Source organism: Lissotriton helveticus, chromosome 6 (genome assembly GCF_964261635.1).
Source record: "Lissotriton helveticus chromosome 6, aLisHel1.1, whole genome shotgun sequence".
Taxonomy (NCBI): domain Eukaryota; kingdom Metazoa; phylum Chordata; class Amphibia; order Caudata; family Salamandridae; genus Lissotriton; species Lissotriton helveticus.
The window spans coordinates 33,462,187-33,484,644 of NC_136067.1; the positions used below are offsets into that span (position 1 = coordinate 33,462,187).

The 22,458-nt window shown below is 46.3% G+C and overlaps 1 protein-coding gene across 1 annotated transcript in view; it reads right to left on the minus strand.

The window, feature by feature from the left end:
• LOC144762155 (uncharacterized) overlaps positions 1-22,458 on the minus strand; it is a 269,735-nt gene that overhangs the window by 188,732 nt on the left and 58,545 nt on the right. Inside the window, exons 3-4 of the mRNA XM_078647312.1 lie at positions 9,907-10,065; positions 2,821-2,967 (exon numbers count right to left, since the gene is read on the minus strand). Of these exons, the coding sequence (XP_078503438.1) occupies positions 2,821-2,967; positions 9,907-10,065 (306 nt within the window). The remainder of the gene's footprint in view (positions 1-2,820; positions 2,968-9,906; positions 10,066-22,458) is intronic.

Consider the following 22,458-nt stretch of genomic DNA (forward strand, 5'->3'; position numbering starts at 1 on the left):
TCTCAATTTGCGATTCGCAAATTGCGAATCACAAATTGAGAGTAACTTCCCATTCATTCCAATGGGCCTCCTGGCCCATAGAAACAAATGGGAAAGTATTCCTTAATTGCGATTCGCAATTTGCGAATCGCAATTAAGGAATACTAAGAATTCGCAAAAAAAATGCGAATTTGTACATACATCCCAATTTGCGATTCTGAAATAGCGATTTCTAAAAAATTGCAATTTCAGAATCGCAAAACAGGTTAATGATACATATGGCCCTTCAAGTGATAGTTCTATGCCTCGGTGTTGAGCCCTTTGCAGATATCTGCGTATACCCTACAGGAATTTGAAACTCATGAGCCCCTTACAGACATCTTTGTGCACCCTGCAGGAATGTTGTATTCCAGGAGGGTGATCTCATTCATTTTATCAGTCACAGAGGCGTGAAAGGCTCTCTCTGAGTTGAAGACAACACTTTACAGTGCTAAATACACTGCACCAACTGCTGTAGTAGATTTATAAAATAATATTATAACCATAAAAAAATAAAATTATGCATTTGTTAAAGTTTCACAGGTTGTAGAATAAAACACTTCAAAAAGTCTCAAAAGTGCCAAAAAATCAGTTTAATGTGCTTTTATTGAGAAAAAAGATCACATCACTGGGCAAGAATAATACAAAATATGCCTAAACCACTTTTATTTAACACAAACACAATTTTAGAAGGACCAGAATGATTTATTATTTAATTCTGACCCGGTATTCGTTTTTCATACCATTTAATTTCTTTTTTTTCTTTCAAAATTTTTTACGCATTGATTAGCAAAAAAGGACCAACTGTACATATATTTACAATACTATACATAACAATTTACAAAAATGAAAACAATACATCTAAACAATAAATCAAATAACATCATCCATAAAAAACACTTATTCAACACCAAAAACCATACCAACATTTCTATACAATTGATTTCAATAAATGAGAGACAAATCCGAAAAAAGGGGGGAGGGGGTTTTGTGAGAAGCACTTTGCTCTTTTTATGGCTTTTAAAACCGCTTTTTAAGCTGTTTTCACCTGCTCAAACTGTTACTGAATCTGATACCTGGGGAGTGGTGCATGGCTGCTTTAGGGGAACTTTGAAGGGAGGAGTGTTATTGGGCCACTTACCTCTTTACTGCACTTTGCACCTTTTTACTTAGTAATGGCGGCGGTCTAGGTCTACCGCTTGGCCATTTTGCGTCCCCGCTCCAGTGTTTGGTGCTGGGCGGGGCAGCGCGCGTCCTTTCGCTCCTGCTTGGATATAGGCAGCATGAGAGCGGACGCGCAGCGAACTGTGAGAAGCACTTAGGTCTTTTTACTGCTTTTGAAAATCACGTTTTAACCTGTTGTAACCTGCTCCATCTGTTATTGAACCTGATACCTGGGGAGTATCTTTACCACATATTGCTCAGAAAAGTACTTTTATTTAACCCGGGGCGTAGTTTGCATAGTAGCGCTATGCGTAGCTACGCGAAGTGCACTTCGCACTACGCATGCTAGGCGTAGCTACGCGAACTGCGTAGTGCGGTAGGGAAAATGCTGTTCACACTGATTGCACAGTGCCAGATGCTTGTCCGCACTGTGCAATAATTGCAAACAGCATCTTGCACAGTGCAAGCGGTTGTTTTCTGCCGCTCAAGTAGATTTGTACTCAAGCAGCAGTTTTCTGAACGCGGACTGGTAGTTTCTCGTCGCGAGCATACACGACCACTTGCAATGATTAACCTGACCTCCCGCGTTGAGAATCTCGCCGGGAGGTTTATTTTCCACGCTCGCGATCGGCAACTTGATGTTGCTGATCGCGAACGAGGAAAAAGTCTCAACGGGATGTTGATTTTGCTCGCTCGCGATCGGCGACTTGACGTTGAGGACCGCGAGCAAGCAAAAAATGCCCGCTACGCTACGCGTTTTTGCACTGTGCTACATGCAATTCGCGTAGTATGTAGTAGCGCAAATTATGCACGCTCCATCAGCGTAGCGTAGTACTACGCCCAGGGTTACTTTTATTATGCAGAGTACCACAAAAGTGAAAGGAGCCCCCGCAAGGAATTTTATCTCTGGTTCTAAACATTGTTCTAGCTCCACCATCCAAAGTGTTAGCCCCCCCCTCCACAAAAGATGGGTCTGGTTACACCCCGGCCTCCGACCCTTTAACAGCTGCAACAAGGAGCACTTAATAAGCAGCGACACACGAGCATGAAACACTCTATAAACCTTTAAGCAGTCTACGCAGGGCCTACCTGCAGGGGCAGCTGCTCCATTAAAGTGGAGGAGCGTCGCCCCACAAATAATTCCCCCTAAGATAGAAATATAAAATGGTAATAAAGTTCATTTATTATCATTTTAATTTTTAAAACCCCACCCAGATCCGAGTGTTAGAACGGGGAGCGGGGCTTTCTGATGCTGCCCGTCAGGCAGCAGCAGGAAGCAGTGATAGGCAGGGCACTTAGGTTTAGAGTGCACATGTCTTTTTGGCCGGCTGTCTTGCGATTGGCAGCCAGACATACCGTCTAAGCCTCTCTAAGACAGGTGGGTTAGAGACAGCATAGCTCTCTAGTGCCCTTGGGAGCATCGAGAGATGCCGCTCCCTCCAATCCTGGCGCTGCTCTCATGCAACATGAAAGGAACGCCAGGATTGGTTACTGCAGTTTCCTGTCTTCCTAGAGAGAAGACCCGAGTGAGGAGGACGACCGCACCAGGAAGAAGGTAAGTGAAGTGATTTTTTTTTTTTTTTTTACTTATTTAGAATTTTTGCCCACCCTCCTTACATGCCAGCTGCCACTGCCTACCTGGCTCAGCTTGGTCAGGGTGGTCTCGAAGCCCCTCATGTCCCGCTGGAGGGAGAGCGCCGCCTGCTCCCAGTCCTGGAGCGGGGTGAGCTGGGAGTCGCAGCCGTCCCTCAGGTCGCGCAGCTTGGCTCGGACCCAGGTCTCCGCCTGCAACACAGGATGGCGAGAATGTAAATGTAAATGTAAATGTCATGGTACTTATAGAGCGCACTGTCACCATAAGGGGTCACCTTGCGGTGTCGTCTATTCGGCTTCCTGACGCTGATACTCACACCGCTGTGGAAACCCTCCTGGCTTTCCCTGTGAAGTGTCCACTCCTGGGCACCCCCAAGGTGAAGCCAGGCATCCCAGCGCTGTTGGGGTCGTTGTGGAGATTAAGCAAGCTATTGCCCAGATTTGCAGCGTGGGGCCCGTGATTAGAATAGGCACCGAGGCGAGAATTATCAGGTCCGAGGGAATTGAGCCCAAGACCCGCCGAGGCGGGAATCGAACCCTGGTCCCGGGCCAGAACTCTGGATCAGCGTCTGCCGCTCTAACCATTGAGCCACACTCCTCCACTGAGAAGGTCAGGAAAGTCTGCCTGGGGCATTGCTCGAGGATCACCACCAGGGGTGTAGCTTGGTCAGTAAAATTTGGGGGGTGAGCTTCCGATTTCCCAACAATAATGCTGGCATATCTTTTTAACATACAATATTTGAGAAGCAAGTCATGAGGAGGGCTGAAGGGACAGTGGAAAGGGAGGGCATCGTGGAATGTTAGAGCTACTTAAAACAAAACATTTTGTAAAATAACCAACATTTTTTAAGAACTTCAATATAGAGACAGAGTGAGTGGGCCCGATTCACAGAACTAACTTAAGACAAAATCCTAAACTTACTACTTTTGGTATTCACAGAAGTTAGGATTTTGTTTTAAGTTTGACTTAAGGCAAACATAAGACAAACTTAAGACAGACTTAAGACAGACTTAAGTTAGGATGTTGTCTTAAGTCTGTCTTCAGTCTGCCGTAAGACAAACTGAAGACAAAATCCTAACTTCTGTGAATACCAAAAGCAGTAAGTTTAGGATTTTGTCTTAAGTTAGTTCTGTGAATCGGCCCCCCTGTGTTTTAGTCGGTGTGCATGTAAAAATCCTAGTTGAAATCCGACCGTCGCCTCTCAGTACCCCATGGAAAGCACCCGGTCCCAACTATTTACTACAGAATACATGTATTGAGGGTGTAACAACCCAAACACCCCCCCCAAGCCACGCCCCTGGTCAGGACCTCAGTGTTACTCTCCTGTATAGACACATCTCTGTCCCGGTGGCCGGTGTGTTTCAAGGGCTTGAATAATGCCACAGCAGAGGATGAGGGGAGGGCGGGAAACATCCTTTACAACGCAACTTTTACCACGCAGTGCTTTTATATCGCAACTTTTACAACGCAAACCATTACAACGCATTGCGCTGGGGGGCGCTCTAGGATAGGTAATAGTTTAATTTACTATCCAACACCTTCCCTAGTGTCCACGGGGACTGGAGTTGGAATAGTAAATTAAACTATTCACTATCCAGCAGCCCAAAGCGCTATGCGTTGTAATGGCATGCGTTGTAAAAACTGCGTTGTAAAGGCCTGCGTGGTAAAAGCATGCGTTGTAATGTCATACATCCGGGGAGGGCTGATACTGGATGTGGACCATTATGTGCCCTGAAGCCCCTGGGGTGCTCAGGGGCTGTGCTTAATTTGTAACAGAATAAGTGCCGGGTCCCAAAGCCAGTGGTGATATCTATGGTCCGGGTGACGAATAACCGAGGCTGCGCAGTCTTGATTCCACCTCAGGCCTCGTTCATCCACCTACAGACACTCACAGGGACCCAGCTCCTTGTCTCGCACCTGCAGGCTCATTTTCATCCCTGCTTTCTCCCTTGGTCACACTTTTTCTATTGTTCTCTTTCTCTTTCTTCCGCCCTGTTGTGTTTTTCTCTCTCTTCCTCTGGGTCCAATGAGGTAAAATAACTGCAGGTCGGCAAACATGAGTGCATGTGGGCTCCACCTGCAAGCACTGGCTCAAATTAAGCACTGGAGGGAGTGTTCTCAAAGCTAACAGGTGCCTCTCGGTGGGGGCACAAGTCCTGCTTGGAACTATACACAGGGTCAGCCTGCATGCTCAGGAAGTGGTGGGTGGCCTTGGACACTGGTAGGGGTAGAGGGTAGTATCCCTAGGCTATTCAGGGGGGTGGGGGCTATGGGTGGTCTGAACACTACTGCCTGGGAAGGGAGGATCACCAGCCCATGCAGGGGGAGGGTTGAGGTGGTCTAGGCACTACTACCTGCGTATTGGGGAGGGTCACCGGCCCATTCAGGAAGGAATGTTTAAGTTTCCCAGGACTTTGCCTAGGTTGCCCCTACAGTCAGCAGGAATCGGGGGGGTGAAGGACACTGGTCCTCTCTGGGGGAGCGGGTCTCGGGGTCGTCAGAAGACAGGTTGGGGTGATCAGGATAGCCAGGATACTATATCTCCAGTACTCACATGCAGCACCCCAGTACTCCCATGCAGCACCCCAGTCCCCTCATGCAGACTGCTCGTCCCACATGGTTCGACAGCACTATTCACATCTAGCCCACCACCCGCCGACACTTGTTCTTTCTCACTTTTCACCTTTCTTGTGCTCACCTGCACTCACCCTCACATTTGTTCACTTCTGTTTACTCACAAAGGCATTGACAGACTCAATTTATGACTTCCACATATACTCACTCATTCACTCCCTCACTGGAGCTGACAAAAATATGCTCCCTCAGTTACCCCCGTCTTCTGCCTGCACTGTTACACAACCCATGCAGGAAAGGTGGTTACTCACTACCCCCTAGTGCTGCGACACAACCCGTGCAGGAAGGGTGGTTACTCACTACCCCCTAGTGCTGCGACACAACCCGTGCAGGAAGGGTGGTTACTCACTACCCCCTAGTGCTGCGACACAACCCGTGCAGGAAGGGTGTTTACTCACTACCCCCTAGTGCTGCGACACAACCCGTGCAGGAAGGGTGGTTACTCACTACCCCCTAGTGCTGCGACACAACCCGTGCAGGAAGGGTGGTTACTCACTACCCCCTAGTGCTGCGACACAACCCGTGCAGGAAGGGTGGTTACTCACTACCCCCTAGTGCTGCGACACAACCCGTGCAGGAAGGGTGTTTACTCACTACCCCCTAGTGCTGCGACACAACCCGTGCAGGAAGGGTGGTTACTCACTACCCCCTAGTGCTGCGACACAACCCGTGCAGGAAGGGTGGTTACTCACTACCCCCTAGTGCTGCGACACAACCCATGCTGTAAGGTGGTTACTCACTACCAAGTCTGAACTGGGGTGGCAGAGTGGGCTAAAGAACGGTGATGGATTAAAATCAGATCGGTTGACTGGGGGTGAGTGTTTGATTGGTTCAGATGCTCCGTCCATCACCACCCCCTTTTGTACCGCTTTGTTCGCCATAAGTTGGCAGGGTATGCTCAGAAGTGAGTCCCTTGCTCACTTTGCCACTGGATTCAAGCGAGCCGGGCTGAAGACGGCTGGAATGCCAGAAACCGGTCCTCGGAAGCTTGTTTCCGGTTCAGGGAAGGCATGGCTTGGCAGTTCGAGCTGGACTGTTCCCATGAGGCACAGGGTCAGACTGATTTGCATATGGCCATGTCTGAACTGGGGTGGCAGAGTGGGCTAAAGAACGGTGATGGATTAAACCCAGATCAGTTGACTGGGGGTGAATGTTTGCAATGTTCAACACTCCGTCCATTATCCCCGAGCATTAAGGAGGGTTACTCTCTATCCCTAGTAATTTAAAACAACCAGTTCATTGATGGCGGTTACTCTCTACCCCTAGTACCTCGATAACCTACCTGTGCAGTAAGAGTGGTTACTCCCTCGCTCCTGTACTGCGACAGAACCCGTGCATTGTGGGTGGTTACTGCCTAACCCCTGGCGTGCTTCCATTTCAGTGCATGAGGGGCAGGTTCACATCTCAGCAGTACACTCACTCCCACACATTCAATTCTGCGTCTCAAACATGCATTCTAGACAGAAAGCAATCGTTTTATTTTGTTTTGTTTCTGTTTTAGTTAGCCCTCACACTCAAGCCAGTTGTATTGGCTTTGCCAATGCTTGTGTCCCGAAGGCCTCTGCCCCACTGGCTGGGGTGCAGCCCCTCTGGCCCAGGGATGCAGGTCACACTCATCCCATGAGCCTCTGGGGCCCCCACGTGCTCCCAGGCTGCAGAATGCGCGCTTGTTTCCTCTCCTGGGGCCTGGTCCAGGCCAGTGATGTCACCAGTTGCATTGGCTTTGCCAATGCTTGTGTCTCGAAGGCCTCTGTCCCACCGGCTGGGGTGCAGCCCCTGGCCCAGGGATGCTGGTCACACATCCCATGAGCCTCTGGGGGGGGGGGGGGGGCACGTGCTCCCAGGCTGCAGAATGCGCGCTTGTTTCCTCTCCTGGGGCCTGGTCCAGGCCAGTGATGTCACCAGTTGCATTGGCTTTGCCAATGCTTGTGTCTCGAAGGCCTCTGTCCCGCCGGCTGGGGTGCAGCCCCTGGCCCAGGGATGCCGGTCACACATCCCATGAGCCTCTGGGGCTCCACGTGCTCCCAGGCTGCAGAATGCGCGCTTGTTTCCTCTCCTCCTGGGACCTGGTCCAGGCCAGTGATGTCACCAGTTGTATTGGCTTTGCCAATGCTTGTGTCTCGAAGGCCTCTGTCCCACCGGCTGGGGTGCAGCCCCTGGCCCAGGGATGCTGGTCACACATCCCATGAGCCTCGGGGGGGGGGGCACGTGCTCCCAGGCTGCAGAATGCGCGCTTGTTTCCTCTCCTCCTGGGACCTGGTCCAGGCCAGTGATGTCACCAGTTGCATTGGCTTTGCCAATGCTTGTGTCTCGAAGGCCTCTGTCCCACCGGCTGGGGTGCAGCCCCTGGCCCAGGGATGCTGGTCACACATCCCATGAGCCTCTGGGGGGGGGGGGGGGGGGGCACGTGCTCCCAGGCTGCAGAATGCGCGCTTGTTTCCTCTCCTGGGGCCTGGTCCAGGCCAGTGATGTCACCAGTTGCATTGGCTTTGCCAATGCTTGTGTCTCGAAGGCCTCTGTCCCGCCGGCTGGGGTGCAGCCCCTGGCCCAGGGATGCCGGTCACACATCCCATGAGCCTCTGGGGCTCCACGTGCTCCCAGGCTGCAGAATGCGCGCTTGTTTCCTCTCCTCCTGGGACCTGGTCCAGGCCAGTGATGTCACCAGTTGTATTGGCTTTGCCAATGCTTGTGTCTCGAAGGCCTCTGTCCCACCGGCTGGGGTGCAGCCCCTGGCCCAGGGATGCTGGTCACACATCCCATGAGCCTCTGGGGGGGGGGGGGCACGTGCTCCCAGGCTGCAGAATGCGCGCTTGTTTCCTCTCCTCCTGGGACCTGGTCCAGGCCAGTGATGTCACCAGTTGCATTGGCTTTGCCAATGCTTGTGTCTCGAAGGCCTCTGTCCCACCGGCTGGGGTGCAGCCCCTGGCCCAGGGATGCTGGTCACACATCCCATGAGCCTCTGGGGGGGGGGGCACGTGCTCCCAGGCTGCAGAATGCGCGCTTGTTTCCTCTCCTGGGGCCTGGTCCAGGACAGTGATGTCACCAGTTGTATTGGCTTTGCCAATGCTTGTGTCTCGGAGGCCTCTGTCCCACCGGCTGGGGTGCAGCCCCTGGCCCAGGGATGCTGGTCACACATCCCATGAGCCTCTGGGGGGGGGGGGGGGGGCACGTGCTCCCAGGCTGCAGAATGCGCGCTTGTTTCCTCTCCTGGGGCCTGGTCCAGGCCAGTGATGTCACCAGTTGCATTGGCTTTGCCAATGCTTGTGTCTCGAAGGCCTCTGTCCCGCCGGCTGGGGTGCAGCCCCTGGCCCAGGGATGCCGGTCACACATCCCATGAGCCTCTGGGGCTCCACGTGCTCCCAGGCTGCAGAATGCGCGCTTGTTTCCTCTCCTCCTGGGACCTGGTCCAGGCCAGTGATGTCACCAGTTGTATTGGCTTTGCCAATGCTTGTGTCTCGAAGGCCTCTGTCCCACCGGCTGGGGTGCAGCCCCTGGCCCAGGGATGCTGGTCACACATCCCATGAGCCTCTGGGGGGGGGGGGGCACGTGCTCCCAGGCTGCAGAATGCGCGCTTGTTTCCTCTCCTCCTGGGACCTGGTCCAGGCCAGTGATGTCACCAGTTGCATTGGCTTTGCCAATGCTTGTGTCTCGAAGGCCTCTGTCCCACCGGCTGGGGTGCAGCCCCTGGCCCAGGGATGCTGGTCACACATCCCATGAGCCTCTGGGGGGGGGGGCACGTGCTCCCAGGCTGCAGAATGCGCGCTTGTTTCCTCTCCTGGGGCCTGGTCCAGGACAGTGATGTCACCAGTTGTATTGGCTTTGCCAATGCTTGTGTCTCGAAGGCCTCTGTCCCACCGGCTGGGGTGCAGCCCCTGACCCAGGGATGCTGGTCACACATCCCATGAGCCTCTGGGCCCCCCACCTGCTCCCAGGCTGCAGAATGCGCGCTTGTTTCCTCTCCTGGGGCCTGGTCCAGGCCAGTGATGTCACCAGGAAGGGAAAGTGCTCCCAGCCCTTCCGGCCTCGGCCGCAGCCCTGCCCCGCTGACCCGGGCTGCGACCCCCCACAGCGCCTTCGGCCTCCCTCTCTGCCTCTTTAGTTCTCTCTCTCTCCACCTCTAATGAGCCCAATTTTCAACTCCTCCCTTTGTTCCCACTTCCTTCCACAATCTTTACCCAGTTTTCTCGGTTTTGTTCCACTTTCCTTAGCACAGTGGGTTCTAGCTTTCTTGCATGGTGTATTTTGGGTTACTTCATTTTCTTGTGTTATTTGTTTTGTCTCTCCCTCTTCCAATTTGCTATTTACAAGTTACAAATGAAAGGTGAACTCCACTTGAGTCAACAGGGTCAGTAGAATCCCAGCGCTGGACACTATGCCACACCCCTGAACCCTCCCGCTGGTGGGGGTCACAGCCTCGTGGGCGATCGGGGACCCCCATCCAGGCGCTGCACCCCCACACTCTTGGAAAGGAGTCCGGGGGTTGAAGGCGCTCTTACCTGCAGCAGCTCTCGGTTGAACTGCGCCATGTGTGAGCTTGGGCTGGCCAACCCTGGGGGGCCCTCACAGCCGCGGGGACTGGGCTTCACCCCGCCAGATGCATCCGGCCTCCGAAAGGGATCCCTGGAGGGGGGCGAGGCGCTGCGGCCCCCCAAGTCCTGAGGATAGAAATATGGATTACGGTAAGTATGTGGCCAGCATGGAATCCGCAAATAACAGAATTACAGGCATTTATCAACAGAACATCTGCTAAAACACAATATTTGTATAGAACAAATAGTTATTTTAAAGTTACATATGGAAAAATGTATAATTAAAGGTAATAAAACAACCATTGGGCCATCAAACGATAGACATTCCTCCAATCTATATATATAGAATCGAATGTATGTCTGTCTGTCTGTCTGTTTGTCCTTTATGCATTACTACACCATTCATCCGATCGCCATGAAACTTTGGGAAGTTGAGTACACTCCCGCGAAGGTTTCTGGCATAACATTTTTTAAAATATCGGCCCCCCCAGGGCCTTCATAATCTTTCGAATACTGATGTACGCACCAGACGGGAAAAAAAATCATGTATCCACAAGCACTCAAATAAATAAATAGAATTAAAACACCATTCATCCGATCGCCAGGAAACTTTGGGAAGTTGTTGAGTACACTCCCGCGAAGGTTTCTGGCATAACATTTTTTAAATATCGGCATCCCAGGGCCCTCAGAATCTTTCAAATACTGATGTACGCACAAGACGAAAAAAAAAAATTGCCATGAAACTTTGGGAAGTTGTTGAGTACACCACTCCCGCGAAGGTTTCTGGCATAACATTTTTTTAAATATCGGCCCCCCCAGGGCCCTCATAATCTTTGGAATACTGATGTACACACCAGACGGAAATACAAAAAATTGTGTATCCACAAGCACTCGAATAAATAAATAGAATTAAAACACCATTCATCCGATCGCCAGGAAACTTTGGGAAGTTGTTGAGGACACTCCCGCGAAGGTTTCGGGCATACATTTTTTTAAAATATCGGCCCCCCAGGGCCCTCATAATCTTTCGAATACTGATTTACGCACAAGACGGAAAAACAACAAATCGTGTATCCACAAGCACTCGAATAAATACATAGAATTAAAACGACACTTTGAAATGTTTTCCATATTAAAATGAATACGTTTGAATAAAAATGACACAATGTAAATTGAATGTTATCATGACGAGTTTCCTTAAATGTCCTTTCTTCGGAGATTGCAGCAACGTGCGACGGGTAAGCTAGTAAATTAATATAAATTGATTTTTCAAACAGTTTAGGACATCAGCTCAGAGATTCCTGATAACATACATCAGTTGGTTTCTCAAATGAGTCCAGTGCTGACATAGAAAGGCCTTTGTTTCAAGGCACATGGGGGTGAGTTGCATCATTGGAGTTCAGGGCACAGTTTCCAGTCAAGAGAGCAGTTACTCAGCTGAAGATGGCTTTTGGGGCTATGCTAAATTGAGATCTGGTGACAGAGACAAAGAGAGTCCTGTGACATGGAACAAGCACTGGCAAAGCTCAGACCTCCCCTTGGCTGCAGGACGCTGGCCTGTAGGCTGGGTGACGTTATCATTGTGGGGTTGAGGGCGCGGGTACACTGGTGGCTCTTTGAAGGGTGAGAACTTTGGTAACATTTAGCACAAGGGGTTTGTGTTTGAGCTTTGAGTTCAGTTTAGGACAGGGCATCACAAGGGCTACAGTGGGGTCAAAGGTCACAATGAGGGCAAGATTTAGTGTAATGGTCTTCACACTTTTTGATAGTTCCCCTATCCGGCCCCCCATGTAAAATAATTTCACCAGGCGCACCCCAACATGAAAAACATTTTCTAACAATTATTCTACAAAATATGACATGTTGCTGCCAAGCTAAATAATTGTAGTTGGGCTTGAGACAGACCCTCTATCAAATTAAGAGAAAGCTTATTTTCTGTGATGCTTTTCAATACATCTCACGAAACAGCTGCAGTTAAAATAAGGGCAATCAACCCCAAAATGCAAGCGGGATCACAGAGTAAGAGCACATTAGAAGATTAAAGCTGTGTTTGCAGTTGTGTTTATGTTTCGCATTATGTGAGAGTGTTAGAGCTGTGTTTGCAGTTGTGTTTATGTTTCGCATTATATGAGAGGGATAGAGCTGTGTTTGCTGTTGTGGTTAGGTTTCGCATTATGTGAGAGTGTTAGAGCAGTGTTTGGTGTCATGGTTAGGTTTCGCATTATGTGAGAGTGTTAGAGCAGTGTTTGGTTGTAGTTAAGTTTCGCATTATGTGACAGTTTTAGAGCAGTGTTTGGTTGTGGTTAAGTTTCGCATTATGTGAAAGTGTTAGAGCTGTGTTTGCTGTTGTGGTGAGGTTTCGCATTATGTGAGAGGGTTAGAGCAGTGTTTGCTGTTGTGGTGAGGTTTCGCATTATGTGAGAGGGTTAGAGCAGTGTTTGCTGTTGTGGTTATGTTTCGCATTATGTGAGAGGGTTAGAGCAGTGTTTGCTGTTGTGGTTATGTTTCACATTACGTGAGAGGGTTAGAGCAGTGTTTGCTGTTGTGGTGAGGTTTCGCATTATGTGAGAGGGTTAGAGCAGTGTTTGCTGTTGTGGTTATGTTTCACATTATGTGAGAGGGTTAGAACAGTGTTTGCTGTTGTGGTTAAGTTTCACATTATGTGAGAGGGTTAGAGCAGTGTTTGCTGTTGTGGTTAGGTTTCGCATTATGTGAGAGGGTTAGAGCAGTGTGTGGTGTTGTGGTTAGGGTTAGCATTATGTGAGAGGGTTAGAGCTGTGTTTGGTGTTGTGGTTAGGTTTCGCATGATGTGAGAGGGTTAGAGCAGTGTTTGCTGTAGTGGTTAGGTTTCGCATTATGTGAGAGGGCTAGAGCAGTGTTTGCTGTCGTGGTTAGGTTTCGCATTATGTGAGAGGGTTAGAGCAGTGTTTGCTGTCGTGGTTAGGTTTCGCATTTTGTGAGAGGGCTAGAGCAGTGTTTGCTGTCGTGGTTAGGTTTCGCATTATGTGAGAGGGTTAGAGCAGTGTTTGCTGTCGTGGTTAGGTTTCGCATTATGTGAGAGGGTTAGAGCAGTGTTTGCTGTCGTGGTTCGTTTTCGCATTATGTGAGAGGGTTAGAGCAGTGTGTGGTGTTGTGGTTAGGTTTCGCATTATGTGAGAGGGTTAGAGTGTAGTGTAGTTCCTATTATCCCAATAGGCTCTGCGCATTGGAATAATACCTTCAATAGTATAGGCCTAGACCAGACGTTAACTAGGTCTACTACTGTCGATATTAGACTTAAAGTTTTGGGTTTGCCAGCTAGCTCAGAGTTCACTAGAAACGTTCTCGAATAGGCAAGGAGGAGTTGAACCTCCCTGGATAGACAAGAAGGGATTTAGTTTCTGACAACCATAGAACATGACAACTTTGCTCTCCCCTAATCAAGAGTGTATCTCTAGAGTCGTGTGAAAACAAAAGGCAATTTATTTTACTCAGTCAGTACGTGCATTCTTAGTCTCATCAGATTGTAGAGAAAAGGAAGAGACGGGCGTGTTCAATAAAAGATGTTATTTATTGATCAGTCTCTTTTCTCATACAAGAGAAATGGATCGATATTATTGCAATACTTATGGTTAAGTAAAGTGCATACATTAAAAGCAGAAGTATAAAATAATACTGTAAAAACATTGATATGGTTTCTAAGCCATATGTAGGTTTAAAATGAATAAAATATATTACATACACATATACATTTGACTAATCGTACTCAACTGGTGTTTCTAACTACGCCTACCCCGTGTACCTGACCTAAGCCTAATACGTGGGCGGGGATAGAAAGTTACAGTTTAAGTTAAGTTTGTTTTGCCAAGTGACTGACTAAAGAATTCTCTGCGAGGGGTTATTCAGTTCTGTACCTGGAATCTAGGATGGATGAGGGATGGTATCTCTCGTCTCTGGTCTCGATATTCCAGGCTGCCTGCGAGGGCTACCCGGAAGCCCGGAGCTGGATTTCTCGGCAGGAGAAAGCAGCGTCTCGTTCTCAGCGCGTCAGAAAGGCGGGGCTGCGCCAGCGGGGTCTGCTCTGCTCTGGGCTTCGGCAAGTCTGGCTGCTCCGTCCTCGTCACCACCGCGTGTGTTTGCATAGGGCAATATCGGTAATATTTATACCTTTAAGGTGCCGAGATTGACGTAAGGATGGACATAGATACGTCAATAAGGATGTCATACGACCAGGTCGTTAGCACATTCTTTTGCTGAAGTTCTCGGTGAAATCAAAACGATGGCCGCAGGGTTTTTCCCAAGGTGTCATAGGTTTGATTTGTTTTGAGAACTCCGTATGCCTTATCAGGGGCTGGAGGAATATCGCTTGTCTAATTAGATGACAAGCGTTATGACCTAATCAGATAACACGTTCCTGTGCCGTAGTGTGGCTTTATCAGATAACGGTTCCTGCATCATGGGGGTTTTCTGCCTCATGAGATGGCTGCTAGTTAACTTGTTAGTTTGTTAACCAGAATAGGGTCAGGAATAGGGGGATCGATACAGAACCTATAGGAATACATCACACCCACTCCACGCTAACTATGGACATATTTACTAATCTATGCATAGTAAAACATACTGTAGAGTATCGTGTATACCTTACCACCCTAAAATACATGAATGCATTTTGAAATCATCAAATATACGGGGAAAAAAAGCATTTACATGTATTGTATGCACTCAAGCTGAGAAATAATGCTAAAGTAATCACGCATTTGTATACATTATTGCTAAATGGTATATGAGAATTTACACATGAAATGGCTCTTAATACAGAAAAAAGGTTCGAGACCATTCCATCACAGAATAAAATAATTATGAACATACCAGCGGGCAGCTAATGTCTATAAGCTATCTAAAAGTAGAAATCTTAGTTCTCTAAGAATAGCTCTTACTTTAAGCAGAAGATAGTGTCCCGAAAAATATGCAAAAATATTTTGGGGCTGCTGAAAAATATTGCTGTCCGTGAACTGGAGGGAAAATTGTTCATGGTATTTTGCTTTTCTAGTTGAAGGTCAAATTCAGGGAACGCCGTGTACGAGCTTGCTCAAAAGTCTCTATTTCTGCTCTGGTGAGAACATCATATCATTTAGACTCTCGAAAAAGTTGTCAACAGCTTCCTGGGAGAGTTCCACTAACTCGGAAATAGGTGTAACCATGCATTCGTGCGCATGATTGTCTCCATTGACATTTTGATTTGGATTGCTGACAGAAGGTCGTACCTGATCGATGCTGCTTTCATTTTGAACCTCACTACCCCTTAATCGTAGTGGTGAAGCTTCCACGAATGCCGTCATCAGGATTGGTAGCCGTTGAGGGCAGCACAAAGCATGAGCCTTTGTTGGACTCAACAATGTTTCTGCATCCATTGGCGTATCCGATTGTAGCGTCAGACAGGTGTCTAACACGCATTCTTCTCCGCATAGCAGGCACCTTAATACAGGTAAAACACATCGTTGCCACATGGGTCGAAATGATAGAAACCAAGTCATGTTCAGGTCTCTAAGCCGGGATAGTCCCAGGATTTTTGATATCCGGTCCCGATATCCAATGGCTAGGATTGTTTCTTCCCTTGTCGCAGGTGTTTTGTCTGTGACATGGTTTGCCATAACGAAATATAAGGACTAGGAATAGGATTCCTGCAATTAGTCCCAAAATCAGGGGAAGTCCGCCAAAAATCGAGTGGACGAAATCTGGAAAAATACCCAGTATGGCTTTGAATGGTGTTAATGCCAATACTGTCTTAAATACTTTTGAGACTCCACTGGTATCAGAAATATTTAAGATTTCATTCAGGATTTCTGCGAAATGTATGGGGGAATTAGTCGATAGCAATGAATGTATCTCTGCAGTCGTCCTTGCGACTGGGAGATCATACGTTTCTTTTGATGACGTGAGCCTTGTCGGCGTCTGAAGAAGCACTGTTTTCATTCTGCTTAAAGTATCTATTCGAATAGAAGTAATTTTCAAGTTGGGCCATGCCCTTGCCTCCCTGTCTGGAAAGGAGCTGGGGAACAATAAGCGTCCACAGCACTTGACCTTCGCAGTCGTAGTTACGAGATAAGGAGTCCCGGGCATAAGACTACAGCATCTGCGGTCTACAATTAGAATGTAACTCCCATTGTAGAGTCTTTGAAAGAATGGTTCTATCTCTGTAGCAGGTGTGCCTAGCTGGTGACATGAAAGGTTATTTGAGTTCCCTTCACAGGCTCCATGCAAACTAATTCCGTTACACAGAAGTGTACCGCTTAGTGACATCGCACAATTATTGCCACTAAGAAACACTTTCTGGCCTTTATTACTGACACATGCATGTGAATAGGGCAGGTTCCATGTTGTTTTAATGTACCCTTTTCCCAATTTTTCGTACATGCCAGCCTGTATATATTTTTGGCAGTATTGAAACCTGAAGGTAGATATTGGAATATTAATTATCCCATGTATTATCCATTCACTGACAGGTCGTTCTGACATTGTCACTGGTAATCTTTCGAGTTTCTCAATGCTCAGGATTGTATAATCAGCACCCTTTTGTGCCATACTGATTTGTTTATCAGTAAGGTTAAAGATATTGAATAGTGACGTTGTGTTGATTAAACGCCAAGGCACATAGCCTGAATGCAGATTTTGTAACGTCCAGCCAAGCTGTACAATAGAACGCAATTGAGACTGACCGTGTTGTAACAACAGTAAGTCTTGCGATATTATGTCGATTGCTGAAGACACAATGCTGTCCAAAGAAAAAATTCTGGAGGACAGAGTCATTAACCCATTGTCCACTACAGAAAGTGATTTTTCCAAATTAATACGGTCAATTTCCCGTATTCTTTCTGCTGTCTCAATTTGAGTAACCTTCCAGGCCTCGTTGTATGCTGCATATACAGAGGCTGCTATGAAACGTTTTTGACGCTGTTTGCGTGGTCCCATAGTGAAATCACGCAAGTCAGCACCATCAGTAAGTAAAGTTAGGTGTTGCTTAATTTCTGCCAGTGTGGAAGTTTGCAGCCATTGAAGGCATAATTTGCCCACACTGTAGGTGGTTATTATCCCTGGGTGATGTCTTTGGGGATATCTAGGGTCTGGCCTGGTCATTTTGAACCCCTGTGTTTTGTTCAGGAATCTGTTTTGACAGTTATTAGTATCTGTGGGCCAGATCAACCACTGTTTCCAATCAGGATGTGTTCTGATTTGGTTTAATACATAATTTACGTCTATCTCTTCGTCTGTGGAGCTATTGCTGTTCATTGTTGGTTTTGGAATAGACGGTTTATTTAAATCTTTGATTTTGGCTAAGCCAAGACAGGTGGTTTGTTGAACAGTGTCATTTAAAAATATAATTTGTTCTGGGATCATGCAGGCTCTAAACAAAGATTCTATACCCTGTACTTGCCATTCTTTTGTGCCCCAAACACTTTTCAATTCAACATTTTTGTCCCAATAATCAAAACCAAAAGTATTCATTTGTTCAAAAAACGAGTCTGAATATATCAATTTCGTGTTGGTTATCATGGTCTTTGTCCCTGTCTTATTTGACAATTTGAAATAAAATGTTTCAGCATTACTTACGTTAAAACCTGAAAAGTATGAATATTTGTCGTAAACGGTTCTTGAGCTTCCTTTTGGAGGGGTTGCACAATGTTCCCATTGATTATTTTTTAATACATTTCTAGGTTGTGCAGATCTATGTAGAAAATGGTTACCATAGTGGTTATAACAGTACATACTATCATAATTTGTCGAACCCTGCAAATAATCATGTTTGGTAAATTTAGCAGACATCACTAAGTCAGACATCATATTGTTTATACTTTCAAAGTCCCAATCATCAGCAAATGTGCTTGGTTTTACGAAGTCACTTAATGAGATTTTAATTTGGTGTGGATATTTCAGGATTTCAACCGGACCATAGATTTCGTAGTCAGTGTTGTCCCATGCTACCCCACCCGGAATAGGATTGGCTGTGAAGTTGACTGAAGAAAGTTCTCTTTTCTCGACGTGTGAAGATGTGTGTGGTTTGAGGATCAAGTTGATTTTCTGACTTGCTGTGTCCATTTTAGCATATTTTCCCTCAATGAAGCGTCCCAATGTTAGTATCATGATGAGCCAAAGTATGAGGATAAATGCACCAAAACCCACCCAAAATTCAATCCATGGAGAAATTAGATATGTTTCTTTCAGTTGTTTCAAGAGTTCTTTAGCTTTATCTTTAAAGGTTTTTGATGATGGCTGTGTCTTTGATTCAGTGAAGCCTTCAGAGGAATCATCGAAGTTTATGAAGTAGCCGGATGCAGTTCTGTCTATTGTTCCAATTGTTTCAGGATTACTGTTTCTTGCATAGTCGTTTGTTACTTCATTATAGGTTGGTGTGTCTCTGCTAAATGTTTTTATTTGGGTGTTCAGAGGTCTAAGTTCCATTGCATTGTTGCATAGTCCTTGTTGTATTTCTGTAGGCGTTTCGAATGTGATTAGCCTCTTTGTTAGGACCTCTGTACTGGTAGCAAACCTTGGTGTTCTGCTACTCATGGGGAGTCCACTTGGCCTACTGTTTGTTATCGGCCACATGATTGTGGTTTTACCAGGTCGATGGATACAACTCGGTTCTCCTTTTTACCAGCAAGCGGCGGTAGTACAACTGATCTTGTCCCGTTGACAGACAAGACAGGAACTGCTTTTCTGTAAGAAGGCCCAAATTCCTTCTTTACCGCGATCTTTTCTCTGACTAGATCCCCGACTTTTGGAATCCAGACAGGTCTTGCTGGGACAGGTGGTGGTTCTTCAGTGGCTGTTGGCTGTTGTTTCAACTTTATGTTGCTCAGGTCTTTTCTTGTTTCGTTTAAGGCCTGTAAAATAGCCAAACGATCTTTGATATCAAAGCTTTTTTCCTTTACCACTGAAGTCTGACTGTCAAGGTCAGAGATTAACATCCTAGTTCCAAATAATAATTCGTACGGACTGAATCCCTTCAGAGAATTTCTTGGCAAGTTATTTAGACTACGTTGGACACTTATTAGATGTTTGACCCACCCAGCTCCCGAACCTAATATCCTTTCCGTTATAGATTGCTTTATGCCTTGGTTTTTTCTTTACACCATCCCGTATCCCTCAGGAAGGAAGTGAGAAGATTCCCGCTGTGCTATGCTCATTTGGCCATGTTTCCCCTCATGCTTGAGGGCTCGAGTGAAAACAATGGTCAAACGTAGCATGCTTCTAGCGTATATGCCATTTAGACTCGCAAATCTTTGTATAACAGTCCAGACGTCAGCCGAGTGCAGGTGATCTACATTATAAGTGGAAACTAGCCTGTATATGTTAATCGGACGCTTTGCTTTTTACTGTTGATTTTTTCTGGAGTGAAACGACACGGTATTACACCGTTTCTCTCACCACTGCGATTTCTGTTGCAGTTTGGGCAGTTTTTTACAAAAATGTTATGATGCAGGCTCATGCCTGGCCACCAGTACCTTGATTGTAATTCTTCCAGAGAATCTTTTAGTTTGAGGTGTCTAAGACCCTCGCCCATATGTGCGTCTGCGATTAACAAGTTTCTCCTGTCCATGTTTGGAATCACTCTATCCCCCACTCGAGGGATTCGAGCAAAAGGGACGGAGTTTGCATCGATTATGTATGTATAATTGAGTGGATAGTTGATCGGTAGCGCTGAGCAGTCGCCTTTTGATGACGTTTTCACTGCCAGCACTGTTTCACCGTCAATATGCTTCACTGTATGCTTTTTTCGAACTACGGAAGCCGATTTAGTTGCTACCGCTGTGGCTGCCTCAGCCAATGAATTCCCTGCAACGTGAACGCCATCACGCTGATGACTCAGTGAGTGTGTCACGTGAGTCTTTGGTAGTTCTTTTTGTAAAAGAGCTATTTGTTCCCAGAGCAGTTTCTGCTTTATTGTTGCACCTGTGTCATCTTTGTAACCGTTTTGAATCCATGTCTGCAAATCCTTGTTATATGATTTGACGCAGTAATATGAATCGGACACTATAAGTGTCGGGAATTCGCGATCCGCATTATCTAGCGCCATTTTCAATGCTATTATTTCAGTTTGTTGTTCTGAATTAGTTTCTACTGAGTGTGTTTTTGTTAATAGAGGTCTTAGTTTACCTCCGCGCCACACTTCTTTTGTAATCTCACATGTGGGGTTGTATGCTTGTTCTCCCCAAACGGAGGGTTGAGCATGTCCGTCTGTATAGATTACACAAGCGTATTGTCGTAAGGGCAGAATGTCGATAGGCAGAGGGAATGTTCTTTCATATTCTAGATTTTTCAATTCTTTTAGTTCTGGATCAAAGTAGTAGTATACTTTGTCCGTTGTAATTGAATTCACCCATTGTATCCATTTCGGATTCAATGTTGTTGTTGGTAAATTACATGGTGTTGTTAATGCTTCAAAGGCTGATTCTGCTGTTCTGACTGTGATACGTCTACCGTCAGCTTGATCTTTTTCTCTAGCTATTGCGGTTTGAACTGCATGAACAATTTTTTCTTTAATGCTGAATTTCTGTTCAGCTTCTGTGTACGAGTGTGATTTTTCTCCCTCATTAGAGGATAGGTATGCGAATCCGCATCTTCCTGGGATGACTCGAATCACAAGATTGCGTGTGTTATCACGTGTTTCTAATTTTGTTTTAATTAACATGTCTGTTTGTAAGGATCTCAGAATTTCTGTGTGTATTTGAGTCCAATTGGTTCTTTTAAAATCTGGTTTTATTAGATCATAAAGGGGTTTGACCCTTTCTGCGTAATTTGCAATGTATGTTCTTCCGAAATTTAGGAAGCCTAGAATTGACTGTAGGTTTTTTAGTGTTCTAGGTGCTTGGAGTACGGCACATTTCTCTAGGAAATTGTCTGCCAGGCTTTTGCCTTCACTTGATAATTCATATCCTAAGAACAGGACTGTCAGATGGGCAATTCTGGATTTTTTAAAGTTAAATTTGTAACCCTCTGCTGCGAACCCAAGTATTATGGTGTTCACTCTCTTCAAGTGAGTCTCCAAGTCATCATCTGTTAAGTATATGTCGTCGACATACGATAATGCTTCATTATCATATATTTGTAGTAATTCTGTTACTCTCGCTGAGAATACTCCAGGGCTGTTCTTGTACCCCTGGGGTAAACAACAGAATTGTTTTTGAGTGCCATTTATTGAGAACGCAGACAAATATCTGCTCTCTGGTGCTATGTTTTGACAAAAGAATCCATTAGAGATGTCTAATGTTGTTTTGTATTTTTTGCGCACTATGTTATTCATTAGTGCAGCACTGTGTGAGTTTTGCAACATGAGTTAAGGTGTCGGTAATCCAAAACTAGACGATATGAATTGTCTGGTTTGGAGACCGGAAACAAAGGGTTGTTCATTTGTGAGGTGCAAGTTTCAATCACCCCCTGGTATTCTAGCTGATCTAGGATTTCTTTTACCTGTTTTTTAGCTTCTTGCTTAATTGGGTACTGTCTTTGTGCAGTAGGTTGTGATTTTAACTGGATTTTGTGAGGAGGAGAGTCCTCATCCCATCCTACATGATTTTTATGTAAAGCAGGAGCTAGGGCTACTGCCCACTTTCTAGCAAGTGTGTATTTTTTATGAATTGGGATATGATTTGAGAAGGCAGGCATAATTTTTTCTTCGCCATGAGGGCACTCCCTGACAAACTCTGGTGGCCAGTCTTTTTCAGCTAGAAGGATGTCATAGCCCTTGGAGAGATTATCCCAAAATAGTCCCCTTATTTTTCTAGTCTTATCCCCCTCTATACGTAATGTTATTTCATATATTTTGTGAGGTTTGCTAACTCTGGTGTCTGCAGTTTCCACTTGAAGATATTCATTCGTGTCCACTGTCTCCAGATGATTCATAAGGACTTTGCGAGCTATGCTCACTTCTGCTGCGCTGTCTAGCATTGTCTGAGCCCATTCTCCGTTTTTCAGTTGTGTCCTCAGTATTCTAGGCATTGTTAACTACCTTGATACTAGCTACCTTCTTTTTTGGAAATTGTAATTTCTTTTTTTGCTGAGCAGGTTCCTTGTCTTTGGACTTGGTGTGCTCTTCTCTTTGTTCTGATCGTCCTCTTCTTTCCGATTTCTGCGAGGAAGTCTGAAAAGATTGAGAGGGACGTGTATCAATGTCTTGATATCTATCAGGCTTCTTTATATTATCCCTATTTCTAAGGTTATATCTTTTCCCAGAGGGGTCACTCTGGGGTGACCTGTGTCTTTGGTTGGGAGATTTTTCTCTTCGCCTAGGAGACCTTCCTCTGGACTGGAATTTCTTTTCTTTAGGATTGGATTGTTTGTTTCCATCCCAGCTCTTTTTCTGTGATGTTGAATTATTGTTAAAAAATATTTTTTCAGGACTTTCAATCAGTTGCGGTTTTACTGGTATTCCACCTAAACTATCTCTACCTAGTTCCTCATAGGATTTTTCTATGATTCTGGCAATTTCAGCTGGTTGGTCTGCTATATCTGTCTCTTTTAACCTCTGGCGGATCGCCACGT